The sequence below is a fragment of the Loa loa genome (genome assembly GCF_000183805.2).
Source record: "Loa loa unplaced genomic scaffold supercont3.51, whole genome shotgun sequence".
Lineage (NCBI taxonomy): Eukaryota > Metazoa > Nematoda > Chromadorea > Rhabditida > Onchocercidae > Loa > Loa loa.
In genome coordinates this window covers 2,018-19,067 of record NW_018108231.1, presented here as the reverse complement: position 1 = coordinate 19,067, position 17,050 = coordinate 2,018, and the positions used below count along the sequence as shown (strand labels likewise).

Sequence of the window (17,050 nt, the reverse complement as noted above, 5' to 3'; positions counted from 1 at the left end):
TTCACACAGAATGATTAATAATTATTTTGAAAAATGGCACCATGAACTTTTCTCTTTCGCCAGTAGAAGTACCCTAACTTGCGAATACCCCGCAGTGAATGGGATAATCGAATTCCCTTTGTTGGTTTGGGTGTATAAACATGTAAAAAAACTAATAAGAAAATAGCAAGATCATGTTTTTTCCGAAAATAAATGAGCATGAGATAAAACGACAATTCCGTCGAAATTTAAATATTTATAATTTGGTAACTGCTGGTGTTATAGCGCTGCGTGAGGAAACAGATACACTGGTAGATAGTGAGCTAACAGAATCATCAGCTTTAACGACATTCATGAAAGCTGCTACAACTGAATGAATCAAGCATATTTCTGGCAAATTTAATTTCTGTTGTTCGAATATAAGTATCACCCAAAGGAAAACAACCTGCTTAGTGCCGAAACCTTCGGAATCCCGTTTAATCGCGAATTAGAGTACATTAAGATGAACAGGACTAATTCATTGTCTAGAATGATAACTTATGACATGATGATGATGGCATGATGATGAAAGACTAAACTCTATTTTCTATAACAAGCAATAATTCCATTCTATGTCAAACATTAAAAAAAGTATATGAGAAACGCTCCTAATCCTCGATTGTATCTATTACTATGTCCTGTTATCGTGAAAGAATTTAGAAGTATCTCTCACTTAATTACAAAGACATGAAGTATTACATTACCATACTTTATCATTCAGACATTATGCTTCATTCTCTCGAAGTCATTTCTTATGTAACAGCTTGTCCTTGACGATCTACGTCATTGTCGTATTCATAATTATATGAGGAAAAAAAATTTTTTTACAGTTTCTCCACTCACTGTAAAAATGAGTGGGAAAATTTGTGAATCTGTGATGATGATCACCCAAAGGGCATGTGTAACTCTAAAACCAAAAGATCTTAGTCATCCTTAGCTCTCCTGATCTCATTATTCATCAAAATCTAAAGTGTTTCTAATAGCTTTTAACCTTAACTTAAAAAAAAATCTTTGTAATCCATTTGCCTTCAAGAATTTTCCATCACTTTTTTGCACTTTGTATATATTTTTCGTCTTTTGCATTCAACTACAACGTCCTTTGAACTAATTGCATCTCAGTATTATATATCAAAGTATTTATTATGATTTCGTTTGCGTCTATCGTTCATGAACTAAAATGTAGCATCGTATCAACGATAACTGTGATCTGCTTCAAAGGTATATTTAAATACATCGCTTGTACAAGCTTCCAGATATTTTCTGACAGCAGCCTGTTTCGGGACTTTGTGCTCAAATCCTAACTAATGACCTCAATAAAGAATAAGTACAGAGCACAAGTGTAGCAAAAAGAGACGATAAGAAGCCAAAATCTGATTAAGAATAAGGGAGCAAACTATTGCCATCAATATTACTCGCACGGTTCGCCAGAAGTTCTGGTATAAAGTTGCCGTTTTTTACTGCTCGGATCCTAATCCACGAAGAAGAATGTATGAGGTAGTAACACAATGTCCCTCATTCATTTCCATTTTGCTTTATTATTATTATTATGATTATTATTTCCATTATCACAACATCGTTGTGACTATTATTGGTACTAAAAATACATCTGATGAAAAATAATGAAAAAAAAGTTACCTATTTACAGTGTACCGATAAATAACCGTTTTGGTAGTAAGTACATAATCACACAAATAATAAACCTGTGATCTCCAATCTGTCTCGCTTATCTCCAAGATTACATTTACATCTTTACACTATATATTCAACTTCACCTAAATAAGCCGAGAAACTAGGATAATGATAGCGGGATTTCTCGTGAAATCAGAAAAAACAAAAATAAAAACAAGGACAAAAGAGAAGTCGAATGAACGCAGTAAACTATACCCGACGACAATCTAGCTCACGTTTGTAACTCACAATCTAAGCATAAAAAAGTCCTTCACCGGTGAAATAAAATATGAACGAATTAAAAGACATAAAGTCCGCTAGAAATGTAGTGAATAAATACCACCCGTTTTGAAATTATTACTTCCAGTCCAAAACTGTGTCACATCTGAAATAATATACAAATGAATTTAGTAAAAATAATGCATGGAAGAGGAAACGACATTATCACTTTGGAATCGAAATAGAGAATTACATAATCAATGTTTACATTTCCAAAAAATCAATTTAAATGTCTACTGTGATAAGACTTAACTCCTGGCCTCATACATAAAATTATAAGCGATTTTATAAATAGCTTACTGCTCAACATCGAAGAACTGTGACCATCTGCTGCTGTCGGCACAGAGTGTTGATAAAGCATTGCGGATACTTCGGCGTTTTGAGATTATGGTGAAATCCGGATAGTGTGATGTGAAATCAAAATCACCATATAATGTGAGGTCCTAAAAAACAAAATAGTTCTTTCTGAGCCACAAACACATGAAAAATTATTTCCTGGGAGTATTTATCTAGGAAAATGACGAAATAAGTTAAGATTAGAAGAGAAAGACGCCCAAGGACTACCATAAGGATGTCCTACCTCCAAAGACTAACACTACTTTCAAATTAAATAACGGGACGGTTTATATAATTAAAATGCCTGAGCGGATTCCAAAAAAAACATACTTTGATGGGAGGTTGGAGGAGGAAACGCTGTGCATATTCCAGTATGTACAAACCGCAGTCGACATCATTTTCTTGCTGGGGTAAATTCTTCGGTATCACCGTTTTGATTTGCTTTGTCAGCAGATTTTCCTTCCGTGCACTCAATTCGGAAGCTCGCTGAAGCGAGTGATTTCTGTTAGAGTAACTCAGCTGCCAAATATAATTAGTCAGTACCAACTTTTCTTCTATGTGAATCTAGCAGGTTTTTTTTGATAATCATGTTAGCAAATTCAACTAACTCCAATACCAAGAAGTCCTACCTACCACAAGAAAGTAGTAACGCATATGCGAGGAAGCTTAATGTAAGATCAAGGAAAAAAAGTTTTATATATCCCGGAAAACACGGTGCAAATTTTTTGGAAGCAAAAAAGCACAGCGAATACTAATAAAATGCACTCACCAAAAGGAAAGTTTTGAGAATATTTACAATATCTTCTGTATAGGGCAGTTCAACGGATTGCTGTGAATCAAAAATTATTATAAGAGGTTCGGAAATGGATAACTGCATTGTTAAACATGACAGAGAGATTATTGTTAAAGACCTGAAATGGATGAATTTCAGTGGCATGGAAAATTAATTCATCTATACAGAAGGTGATAGAATAGAGAAATGAAGTTCTTGTTTATCACCAAATCTAAAGTCCTGATAAGAAGGACATCGCGAGATCTTTCTGAAGATATGCAACAAATAGAAAGTACCACAAGACACAACAAGGTTTGCACATTATCTGGCGTACAAAGCCTCTAAAGAAGTATTACACTTCCTGCTATAGCAGAATCAACATTATTTTTACCTAACAGAGAAAGACGGTCATGAAAATGATTGTGATGATCTTTTTGTTTTCAAATCGAAAAAGTTGGAAATTTTACTTTGAATATTCAATAAATTCTGACTCTAACCAATGATTGTATTCGTTAACAGGGATCACCAGAAAATCTGCATCAAATATATCTTCATCTTCAAGCCAATATTGAATTCGACTTGGATTCGAGACCTAAAAAGAAGATGGAACTTAACTAACCATTTATCACATATTTGCTTGGACGATTTCCAACAAAGTGCTTGAAGACTGAATCGAATTCACTACACCGATAGCGACAAAGATTTAGAAATATATTTTCAATGGCAAAATATATTTCAAATGCCTTTAGAATGCCTGGAAATACAGGCACATTCATAAAGCACCTCTGAAATTGAACCCACAACCTTTTATGGGAAGAATACTACTTAATAAGTCTGAAGAGTGCGACACAGATAAATTGTACTAGACTGAATATAATTTCTTTGAAACCAAGTTACGAAGAGTAATGAGAATGAAATACAGATATAAGTGAGCGGGGAAAGTAATATAATGGAAAAATATACTAAATCCTTACAAATAAGTGGTAACTTCTCAAAACTTACTTCATCAGTGCTACCAATTCCGGTCATTGTAAACCCTTCAGCCCCGTCAAGGTTTAAGCTCCTGAACCACGACTTCAAATTGCCCCAGAACAACGATGGAAATATGTGCATTCGCAAGTTTCTACAAAACAGTACTTGAAAAAAAAAGGAAAAAACCAATTAGATCAATCAGTATATTGCATCCTTTGCATGCAAAGAATATGGTAACTCAACAGAAAGAAGTTCATGATAGTAACGCTTAATTTTACTGTAAGATCATCTTAGATTACCAAAGACATCAACATAATAAAGATAATTTCACCACGAAAATTATGGATATTTTTACATGTTACAACAGTAGTTCATTTCGTTTTATCCAGTTGATATTAGAATTGCTACCGTAGATATGGCTTGTCACTATCACAAGATAAAGAATGATGACACTTAATTTCGCTCACAACAACAGATGAGATCTCCAAGAAAAAGTCAGTTCAAAAAAAAGTATAAGCCAAGTAGCCTAGATTTCACAGTTGAATAACACTAAAATTTAAGAAATTTTGGGTCGCTTTTCACTCCAAAATTTGAAAAGACTGCAACCAAGTTTGTCTCTGCTTGATTCCATCTATTTTTAGCTCAAGAAAAAGGGAATGGATACATTGGAATACCGTAATTCCGCCTATAAAATCATTGCACGAATTAAATGGAAAGGATTGCAGTGACTTGTTAAATATATTAGAGTTATAAGTGTTCGAAAATATCACGGGAAGAAATGAACAAAACTTACGAATCTTGTATCAAATGGCATCTGATATGATTTAAGTAGAAATCAATAATAGTACCATTGAGTAGTTCACCTTCGGCTAAGCATAACAGATCAGCGATGCTAATATGTAGCGAAAGGGATGGAAATCTTACATGAATTATTTCAGTACGTATATCAACTTCAAGAATCTCCTGAAATGTTAAATAATTAAATAAAAAACTTTATTTGAAATGAAATACATAACTTGTTATTTTTCATTTTTGCTCAGTTCTGCAACTAATATGCTGGACAACTGAACTCATAGAATATTAGCTGTGATATGGTTTATATAAAATAGGAATTGCAGGAATAAAAATAACCAAAGATAATGCTATTCTTTCTATTAATTACTAAAATATTTTAGATACAACAATTCACATGATTTCAACAAATTTAAAAAACAGAGCCAAAGCCAATTAAAGCACGAACCTTAGCCTCGTTCTCGTCATCTGACAACGAATTGAGCTCATTGGCGAACCCATTCATCGGTTACGTAGCGTAACAACCGCTCCTAACGTTCCAAAACCCTATTTGAAATAACTCAATTACAATTTCTCTTTTCTTTTTAATTTAAAACTTTTAAAATTCAACTAAAATTTACAGTTCACCAAACAACGATGAACACCGCTTAAATGCAATGAGCAAAATTACGCGACAATTATTTGGGAACACCATCACAATAGGACAACCCAAAACAAGCAACATTCATCCCCAAACAATCATTCCCTGTAAGACCCAATTTAACTGAGGGAAATTGAAATTTGTACATTATTTCAGAAAAGGAAAAAAGGTGTAAGACAGTATTTGCAGAATCGTATGACAAAACTAAAAAAGGACTTGAAATAAAACCAGAAAAAAAAAGAACTGGCCAATTGTTTGAACTGCAGTTGTTTCAAGACACATACACACACACACGCACACACACACACATACACCCACTCACACACACCACCACACACACACACACACACATACACACACGCATAGATAAATGCATTAATTACATACTGTCGTAAGAATACTTATACAATAATTACATGTCGTCGTAAGAATGCTCACACAATAAGTATATATTGTTATAAAAATGCTCATACAATATATTGTTATAAAAATGTTCATACAATAAGTATATATTGTTATAAAAATGCTCATACAATAAGTATATATTGTTGTAAAAATGCTCATACAATAAGTATATATTGTTACAGAAATGTTCATACAATAAGTATATATTGTTATAAGTTTATATATGCTTATACGATAATTACATATTGTTACAAGGATGTTCGCCTAATAATTATATCATCTTACGAATATTTATAAGTAATAAGGATATATGGACATAGTTAACATTTAATTAAACAATCTTTAAGCATTATAAGCAGTTTGATTCTATTAATATTATAATGAATTAAATGAAGCTTAGATATACTAGTGATAAGGGAATTAAATTATTGTTGATAATGAGATCTAATTAGAGCAATTATGTATAATAATTTCTTAATTGATTAAGAAAATTGTTTAATTGTGAAGAATAATTCTAATGTTTGTTAATAAAAAATGAAAAACAAATGCATGATTTATAAAGAAATTGAATAAAAATTCAAAAATGTTTATTTAAGAGATTGATTACTTTTACAAAAATGTTTGAGAATCTTTTGTACTTTCACATTTTTGAAACAATTAGATCAAAATTAAAGCCAATATTTCCAACATTTTCATCCCTTACATTATTGGTTTTACTTTTCGCTTCGATGTCATCTGTCACAATAAAATCAAATTGTCATAACTCACATTACAATATAATTTCGAAATAATTTTTCTTTTCTTATATGATATGGTCTATTCATTCGTTTTTTTAACCCTGAAACTAATATACTAAATATTGTTGACATATAGGTTAAGTAGTAACCATCAGTAATGGTCAACATTTCATTAACTTTAATGCACTTCAGATATTCGATATTGGTGAAACTTATAATAAGTCGTTGTGATAATGCAAATTAACTATACTTGTTTATCATTTATCGAATGATTATGAGTGATTAAAATATTCAGAAGTATTATCAATTCCAAGATATTTTGATTGAATCATTTTGAAAAAATGGGTAATTTTTCGGTGACAATGATTTGTTTAGAGAAATGATATTTATGTGTCTTTTTCAAACATTAATGATTGATTATTGCAATGATATTATAAAAGCAATCTACCATCAAAGAATATCATATAAACACTCGGAATAACTTATGAGATAGTGTAATATGGGAAGGAATAATCATTATGATAACTTATCATTCTTAATAGCTTTATGAAAGAATCGTTGTAATAATTTCTTATTATCAATGCATTAAGAAAGAATTATTGTAATAAATTTCTATTATTAATAGCATAAAAAGGAATCATTGTAATAATGTAATAAGGGTGATAGATAATAAAAAGAAATCATTTTTTCTTTTTTTCTAATCTAAATTTATTAATTCAAATGTGGATGAAATGTGAAATTGAAATGAAATGAAATGAAACAAATTATGTATTTTAGCAGAATCCATTTTGTGGGTCGACAAATAATTAAGAAAGAAAAAATTAAAAAATTTTGATTTCCAATTTATTAAAATTTAAATTAATGAAAAATACAGTAATATAATTTAGAAAATGTAAGGTTAAAAGAGCATACAAAAACAGAGTTCAACAAAAGAACATGCTTATTAGTAAAGTTAACAAAAGAATAAACAATTAAAAATGGTTATTTTTTATTCGTTTTTTCTTTTTAAACAGTATAAAATAGTAGATTTCAAGCACTCTATCCACAATAATTTGCATAATTCAGGTAGATTAATTAATATTCGAATTATACATTTACATTTTAAATGCAAAATTTAAAGTAAACATAATAATAGTGAGTAAAATAACACTTCAAAATTCATCAAAATCAAAACTTCGTGGAAATATCAATCTATCGATTGAAAATGCATAAATTTTATTATCCTCTTCTAACTAATTAATTCATAATATTTGATATTTTGAGGGAAAAGAAAACTCTTAATTATATGATGTGCAGTATTATTCATTGAATAACATTCCATTTTAGCAATTTTTAATAATTCTTTAAATTTAAATAATAAAGCAAGTTTTTTGGAGGAATAATTTAAACAGAACAGGACTGTAAAATATTACTTAAAGAGGAGAAAAAAACTTTAGAAATTTATTTATATCAGTACAAAGAATTTTTCGAAAAAAATTTAATAGTTTCGATTTTAATTTAATTTTACCTTTTGATTCATATATTTTTCCACTTTCTTCTTCAAATCATAGCAATGATATCATTTAGAACTTACAAGTGAAATTTGATATTTTCTCTTATTCCTGCTAATTTCATAAACTTTTTTCTTTTACAATTTCAATCTAATAATCAAATTTATACTCGAAATGAATTTGATAGTTTGATTTTTTGAATGACCAGGGAAAGTTCTAAAAAAAATATTTATTATAGGAAATTCCAGAAAATATTTACTGTGAAAATTTACTGTTTTCCAAAATTTTCTATAATGGATGTCTTCCAGAATTTTCCACAGTAAATATTTTCTGGAATTTTCTTAATAAATATTTTCCCGGAATTTTCTGCAATAAGTATTTTCTAAAATTTCTTGAGCAAATATTTTCTGGAATTCTCCATAATGAATATTTTCCGGAATTATCCATAGTAAACATTTTCTGGAATTTTCCATAATAAATATTTTCCGGAATTTTCTATAACAAATATTTTCTGGAATTTTTGTGGTAAATATTTCCTTGGATTTTCTATAATAGATACTTTCTGGAATTTTTCATAATAAATATTTTCTGGTGTTTCCCGTAGCAGATATCTTCTGGAATTTTCCGTAGTAAATATTTTCTGGAATTTTCTATAATAAACATTTTCCGAAATTTTCCATAGAATATAATCTTAGCTCATTTTCGACATATTATTCATCCATTTTGGGCTTTCTTCCAAACAGTACACCTTCAGTCAAGTGAATCAATTTTTTAATTTCACTAGCTCTAAACGATGCTTCGAAGCTGCTTGAAAGATCTCGAAAATGCTTGCAAAACTTAAAATTCTTCTGACATCTTCTAAGTTCTTTCCTTATTAAATTTTACAATGAAAGCATTATTAACAAACGGTCATAATTATTTTGCTATTTGAGCAAATCCTTTGCGCTGTTCTCTTATTTCTTTTAATCTATACCATCTCTCAATTTACCATAATGCTTTTTTCGAATTTTATTTATTCCTTTAATCACAGTTCTGATTGTTTGTTTGCTGAATCTGCAAAATCAACCGTTACTCCCTTACTAACAATATTTTTATATCATTCATCTTCAAATCTTATCACTTTTTCTAATTTTCTTTAAAACATATTGTCCCCCATTGTCCCCCATTTTTTCCAGTTTATCAAACAACAAATTTGAAGAAATACACTAGATAATATAAGAGGGGAAAGAGAGGAGAGAGTAAAATGGATGACATTGATCTTTCTTCCGAAAATTTTATGACAGATTTTGTTAAACAATAGTAAGTAAAAAAAAGAAAAAGAAAAAGGTAAACACAGTGATATTTCTTTTAAAAGTAAGGTAGAAAAAAAAAGGAATAAATATTAATGAAGATCTTCGGAATGGATTCAATATAATGTAACATACCATTAGTATCTAGCAATATTACAGTTGCTAAAACTATTTACAGTATAGAGAAAGGTAAATTGCGGAAAATTATTTCCAGTTCTCATAAAGATTTATTGTCATGAATCATAAATTTAATAAATTCTCATAAATTATTCTCGTAAATTTAATTCTCATAAATTTCCCATAAATTCTCATAAAAAATTTAAATTTTTAAAAACTAATGATAAAAAAATCAAACTTGAAGCATGCATTTTTATATATTTTATTAACCCAAATTATTATACTATTTGATAATACGATTTTGAATTATAATACTCGATGATTCTAATTGCTAAAAGTTCCCAAAAATTTTCCATCAATATTTTCAGGAAATAGTTACCAATCTTAAAGCAAATTACATGTTATATATTAAAATATCTTTGAATACATTTGAATGCAAAGAAGTGTTTTTTTTGTTTGCTTTTTCAGGAAGCATTCGATTGATTGGTAGAAAATTGTGATCAAATGGATAATAACCCAAAGAAAAATTTACAAATCAATTAATCAATGCAATTGAAAAATTGATAATGGGTCGAAAATTAATGAAAAAGGTATGCGAATTTTATAAACTTTAAATTCCTATCAGTCATAAAGCCGAAACATTAGTTACAGATTAAAATTGTGATTATACAGCATTCATGCGAGTATAATTACGGCAAAAGTGGTATTAAGGTTACGGTATTGCGATGTTATGGTCATGGTATTATGCTTAACAGTATTATGCTTGCGATATTGTGGTCACGGTGTTATGATAATAATATTATACTTGATTAATTATTGGAAGTTAATATGATGATTACTTTTACACCACGTTATCAATGAAAAACAGAGGGAATCATGGTGATAATTTTCAATTACTAATGGTATAGGAAGGAATAATCATGATAACTTTCAACTATCAGATATCCAAAAGAGTTTTTTAATAGATTTCATATTTTCATAATTCTGATCCTCAAAAGATTTGTAAGAAAAAAAAAAGAAATCAAAGGAAGCTTATTCATCGCATTTGCTTATAATTTATATGGAATAAATGATAATTTTTTAAGGATGAAGTTTAATAAAACGTTTTGATCGTTTTGATCCACGTGTTCTGAACTTCATTTCTAATAAAGCTTTTAATTTAATATTAATTTTACCACATCTAAAACGGAACACGAAAATCATTAGATTTGTTGGGATAGGAAAATACTTCCACTGCAGATCAACAACGTTTTTTTCAGTTATTTTGGTTTACACATATTTCAGATTTTATCGAGCAAACATTAATGCCAGTTTTAGTGTCTATAATTCCATCTGCTGTTTGCTATAGTGCTTGAATTTGTGTTTGCACAGCAGCAAATGGTAAATAATAGTCACCCTATGATAAATTAATAGTTGAAAAGTTTGATGTTCATATCATCAATGATATGATAATGATGACTATGAATGAATTTTTGAACACAGTCTTTGTGAATTCTGGAAATCTTAATTTTCAAAAAATGACACTCAACATAGAATTCTGGATGAAAGGATAAAATTACCCACTCGAGCTAAATAAGCTGCGGAAAATTTTGAATTCTGAAAATCTTAATAAACAGTTGTGTTTTAGGTTTTTCATAATCAAATTCAAATTTGAATTTAGCATTCAATCTTCTTTTTGCTATATGCCGAACTAATGAAGAAGAATGTTAATGAATGCGAAAAATATTTGTGTTAAAAGACTTGTGAAACAACCAAAAAAAAAATGAGAAATAGCTGGTAAACGGGACGGAGCTAATCTTATTTTAGGAAAGAGAATTTGAGGTAAATTTAACCTTTACAAATTTTCTTCCACTATAATAAATTATTGAGTATTAATGAGGTAACAGTAAATCGAAATAAATAGTGTATAGAAGGCTAAAAAAGATTAACAAGCCGTGTAATAATCCTTGATGGAAATATGAAGTAATAAATTAGTTCGTATATTTAGTCTGTAATTAGTTTAATTCCCGCATGAAGTTTGACGAAATAATAATAATTTCCTTTATTTCATGCAACGATATTGAACAATATAAAATCATTTAAAATTAAATAACTACAGTATTACTACATATTTTAGAAATTAATTTATTCATTTCCTTCTTTGGTAAACATTCTTGTTTAATGTCATCAGGTAGGAAAATTTTTGAACGCTTCAGGAATACATTCAATGGGCAGAAATCACTATCCGATGGACAACCTTTTGTAAAACGTGTTATTGCACGATACGGATAATGGAATGCTTCATGAAAGAGTATCTGTAATAAGAGTTAAGTTTAAAATTTCAGATTATAATTTCGACAAATTGATATTTCATGCTATAACTCCTTGCATGTTTGCTTAAAACAGGGTTAGAATTAATCAAACTTCTGAATAAGTTAATTATAGAGAAATCTTATCAATATTTTAACTAAATTAAAATATGTTTAGCAGCGCAAAAAGTACGAAACAAAAAAGTTGTTGTAGGAATTAATAGTGAAGCGATATCAGTAATTTTGCAATAGAGCTGTTGTATAAATATGCTAACAATAAAAAAAAAAAAAAAAAAAAGCAATTATAAAATTGTTGAAATAATATGCGAAAATAATTCTAAAAATTTAAATAAAAGAGAAATAACTTAGGAGAGAGATACCTTTACTGCGAATCCTATATCGGATTTTTTCCACAATTCTACTGCAACAGAAGCGGTATATTGCGGTAAACCTTTCTTTAGAATTTTTTCATCAGCAAGTGTAGCTAATAAAGCGGCAATTGTTGTATCGTGCTGTTACATACATTTTAAAAAGAATGGTAATAGATGAAAAAGAATTCGAATGATAGTAAAGTAATTTTAAGAATGTGACAATTTGGTTATGACAACTTTTCCTTCCTATCATCTATGTTATTAATATGCATTGGAAGTTGACTGAATAATTTCATGCTATTTAGAAAATTTCTCTATTCTTAACTGTAAAATTTCAGGATATTATTTTGGAAATTCTCCGGAAAATTATTCATAATATAACATAAATAAAATACGTACAGCTGAAAGAGCAAAATATTTACGCTGTTGAATCCATGAACAGCTTGAATTTTCCGGATTTGATAAGCACTCCTTCTTCTGGCTTATATTTTCCAAAAAAAGTTTCAATAAACTACCTAAAATAGCATCTTATAAGCAAATATTTCAGAAGGCATCAAATGATTTTTGTTAGCAAATAATAAATAATGTTTGGCACTAATTGTTCAATGAAATATTTTTATTAAATATTTTTCTTTATTTCTTTATCATTTTTATCAATATCTTTTTTATTTTTATCATTGCTCAATTAAATATTTTTTTTTATCAGAACCATAATTTAATTTCATACACTCATACCCTGCATGTCTTTACACTAACTGTTCATTGCTATATTTCTAATTAATTTATGAATAAGTTACTTTCTTAGTAATGATCACTCCTTTCATTTGTTACTGCAGACAATGTCATTGTGAACTGCTAGTAATGAAGTATTAAAATGCAAAATAAGGCTTAGTCCGGAAACGATTTTATTTTTATTGCGACTTAAATCAATATTTTGTTCAAAGTTTTAGGATTATTAAATTAAAATTTTTCAATTCAACTTAATGGTGAGCTTGAAAACTGCACAAAATTTGATTGCTAAAAATGCAATAAAATTATTGACAATCTTCAGCGTAGCTTATTATTAATTCAAATATTCAAATTATAGATGACTTCACCCCAAATATTCAAATTATAGATGACTTCACTTCAAATATTCAAACTATAGATGACTTCACTTCAAATATTCAAATTATAGATGACTTCACTTCAAATATTCAAATTATAGATGACTTCACCTCAAATATGAACATACGTAAATGTATTAAAGAAATCCAAAATAAGAACGTTGATAATAACAATAATTTTACAACTTATCTATATAGCTAGATTTCAGGCTTAGAATTCATGAAAATTTAGAAAAATATCAACAACGTCTTACCACCCCTAAGTTTAATCAATTCCGGTAGATATGGTACCGAAATACCATATAAAAATTCATTGGCAATTATCGATAAATTACGCAGTTTATTTGAAACATCATTGGTGATCCAAGATGGTTGTGACATATTATGCAACGTCTGCAATAAAATTCATTAACTTTTAAAATCCTTACAACATTCCATTTATTTATATTACACCTTTCACAATCATACCTTGAATATTTTTAAATTAATTAAGTTCAATTGCATATCATCTTTTAACAGATATACAAAATTATAATTTAATAATAGCAAATACTTCGTGATTTACAGATATTAATAATCATCAAACATAATAAATACATTTTATGAAAAGAATTCAAAATTAAAAAAAAAAAAAAGACGTTAAACCTCAATATAATGAATGTCATTAATGGTATGTATATTGTCCAAATTCACATTCATACCACTTTTTTCGCTTACATAATTAAAAAATTCCTAAAAACAAGATGAATAATAGGCGATATTAAACATTAAACAAGAAAGAGTTGTAGTATTACAAAAAAGTTTGATAAGTATAAATTCATTTCATTTTTATATCTTTTGCTTATTTATGTACACAAAGTTTGTAATATTTATTAATTAAAATAATTTAGTAAATGAGTGACATAATAATAAATTGCCATTGCCAAATTAGGCAACATTTTTTTTTCCCACCAATTTTTTAATAATTTTATCGCGAAGTTTTGACTTTTGATCAATACTATTTTAGAGCTTTATGCAAATTTTTGTTCGTCAATTTGTTTGGATAAAAGAACAAGAAATATTAAATTTGAATTAACAATAATTGAAATTCAACCTTTGCTTGATATTTTTTTCGCTTTTTTGCAAACTTTTAGGAATTTTTTCTTGAAGTTTGTTTTCGGAAAAGTAAAAAAAAACATATATATAATGAATTACTTTATTTTCATTAGCTACATTTCGATAATGCTTACTGCAACGAATAACAGCTGTTAATTGATCGGCACGAGGACATCGGCTAAAAACGTTCCCTACCTTAAAAATTATTTTCATAAATTTTTAAAAATTACATAAATTTCACATTAAAGAATTATTTATCCCTTTTTCCTTTATAATTTATACATCCAATATCGTGCAATTTAGAAATTTAACGCAAAGTCTCAAAATTTAAAATCGAACCATTTTCAAAGGAAATGAAAATTTGTTTTTTTTTCAAAATGAAATTGTTATGTCAGTTTAAAAACGACAAAAGAAATCACATATCTCGCGTGATAGATTTAAAATTATCTTAAAATAGCAAAAATAGAAATTGAAAAATTTTTTTCAAATTTTAATAATTACAAAATCTTCCTGATTTTCGACAGTATGAATAGGAATTGGTGTCCAATGAGATGGCCATTGCTTAAATTTTGGGTAATCCTTTCCAGCTTCTCCTATAGGATACATGCCAGCCAAATTAGCCATTGCACTAATTAATGTTCGATTTACATCGGTACTTCTGATGTACAACTATAAAGGCTTCATAATTCCGCTAGTAAAATGGCAGATGTTAATCAATTGATTTATAAGAAATGATTTATCTGAATTAAAATTAAAAAAAGAAAAGAATTCGGTGCATTTCAATTTTGACTTTTTAATGATTATAAAATTAAATGTAATTAACTTTTCTAATTTAAAAACAATATTCACTTATTACTGAATTACTTTATGAATTTCTATTTTTATTATTAAAACTTGTAAATTATTCTAATTCAATCAATTCACCTTTGAATAAAACACCAGGAAATAGTTTTAATCAAAACTTATTTGATAAAACAAACTTCTTTGGGTTTATAATTATATGATAAGAAATGATAATCTCTTTCAATGTATCGTTGTCGAATAAGATGTCCAAGGACGAATTGCTGCTTCATTCCAAGCTAAATTTCAATTATATTTACTAATTAACCCTAATAATATTCTGATTTTAAGATTAGAAAAGAAAAAAAATTTGAGAAAAATTGTTTGATATATTCTTTAACCTCTGTGAGTTCACCCCAACCGTATGGCCATGCTTTTTCCTGATGAATGTCGGTTGGATATGCAAATGTCGGAGCACGGTCACCATGTCGCCAAACCTGAAAATTCTAAGAAGGGAATTGAACGAGTAAAAATTTGGCAGAAAAATACAAACTAATAGATATTGGATATACAACTAATAACTAGCTCAGGCTAATATGTGAGGTAAACTAAGCTAATCACTTATCAATACCAAATATAATAATTAGTGTTATTAAGATTTCACAAATTATTGCTGCACAAATTGATAGTATAATATCTATAGGCTGAGAATTTACTCTTTAACTAAATTCTTAGTCTTATGCAATTTTCCTGATGGATGAAACAATTTAAGAATGAATTTCCAAGAAGTGCAATATGTTTGATTTTATAAAATATTTTAATTTAATTAACAACGATAATTAATTAAATGAATTGAAATAAAACATACAATTTGGATGAAAATTAATTCATCTGTCGCAATTGTTATTCCAATTGAAATAAGCGATAATATATGAAGTATTATCATTCCGTAAGCTCCGAAATGCGTCAGTTTTTATTTGTTGAGGCAAAAAAAAAAAAAATACAGAATGATTTTTCAAAATTCATAAAAGCAAGCAAAAGATTTTTATCTTTATTTTTCTTTCCAAAAGATTTTTACCTTTATTTTTTCTTCCCAACCAATAAGTAATTAAGTCAAATTTACCTAAACCGATATATTCAGTAAATCTAAATAAGGATAAAATCAAAGTAAATGTTCAATTTAAGGATAAATTAAATTCATCACCAAAATATTAATTATCCAATCCATTAATGAGGGATGAGACTAAGATTTGTTTCTGATAAAATGCAATTTCTATGGTAATAACTCTTTAATGAGATGGGAAAAACTTTATTCTAGAATAATTTTGTGATTTTCCTTAAAATTTGAATTATTTTAAAGTATACAACAAGAATATACCTGTAAGCCGTTCGATTAAAAGCCGCTTTTTTGTGTGACAAATAAAATATTACACTGAAAAGATCAACGATCAGCTAGAGCATCCGTTATCTTATCAGTTGGAAGTAGAAGCAAATATCAGCACTGATATCCTATGTTTCTATCATCGACGAAAGTACATTTAATTATCACCTTTTAACGAATTGATTTTTGTTCTTCTGAATTATTGATAACTATCAATTGATAACTATCAAGCTGCAATCATTTGTGATTTTTTTTTCCTTTATGATTTAATACAAGATTTTGCCAGGTTGAAAAATTGATGATTAATTAATTTTGAATTTTGATTCAGCAGAAGCAAAAAATTCAATTTTATAAAATGTCACCAACGTACATATCATTTGATCAAATGATCAAAATCAGATCAGACGGCCACATCATAATCATGATCAGATCAGATCAGATTTGATCAGATCGGATGATCAGATGATCTCGTACTTTAATTTATCAAATAAATACTGAACAAAAACAAAAAAAG

The 17,050-nt window shown here is 28.2% G+C and overlaps 3 protein-coding genes across 3 annotated transcripts; 1 reads left to right on the top strand and 2 right to left on the bottom strand.

Moving 5' to 3' along the window:
* Positions 1 to 173: 173 nt before the first annotated feature.
* LOAG_06640 (hypothetical protein) lies at positions 174 to 356 on the top strand (the record flags this gene model as incomplete). The annotated part of the gene is made up of 1 exon (XM_003142176.1): positions 174 to 356. One exon carries the CDS (start codon positions 174 to 176, stop codon positions 354 to 356), a length of 183 nt encoding a protein of 60 aa, XP_003142224.1.
* Positions 357 to 1,628: 1,272 nt separating this feature from the next.
* On the bottom strand, positions 1,629 to 5,342 carry LOAG_06639 (hypothetical protein; the record flags this gene model as incomplete). Its single annotated transcript, XM_020447194.1, has 8 exons — positions 1,629 to 2,071; positions 2,266 to 2,408; positions 2,632 to 2,787; positions 3,071 to 3,212; positions 3,571 to 3,665; positions 4,076 to 4,196; positions 4,839 to 5,008; positions 5,286 to 5,342. 8 exons carry the CDS (start codon positions 5,340 to 5,342, stop codon positions 2,044 to 2,046), a joined length of 912 nt encoding a protein of 303 aa, XP_020302550.1. The 3' UTR covers positions 1,629 to 2,043.
* Positions 5,343 to 11,599: 6,257 nt separating this feature from the next.
* LOAG_06638 (hypothetical protein) lies at positions 11,600 to 16,101 on the bottom strand (the record flags this gene model as incomplete). Its single annotated transcript, XM_003142174.1, has 10 exons — positions 11,600 to 11,809; positions 12,184 to 12,315; positions 12,574 to 12,689; positions 13,535 to 13,673; positions 13,926 to 14,012; positions 14,475 to 14,570; positions 14,877 to 15,044; positions 15,356 to 15,454; positions 15,557 to 15,652; positions 16,024 to 16,101. 10 exons carry the CDS (start codon positions 16,099 to 16,101, stop codon positions 11,600 to 11,602), a joined length of 1,221 nt encoding a protein of 406 aa, XP_003142222.1.
* Between the last annotated feature and the right edge of the window lie 949 nt (positions 16,102 to 17,050).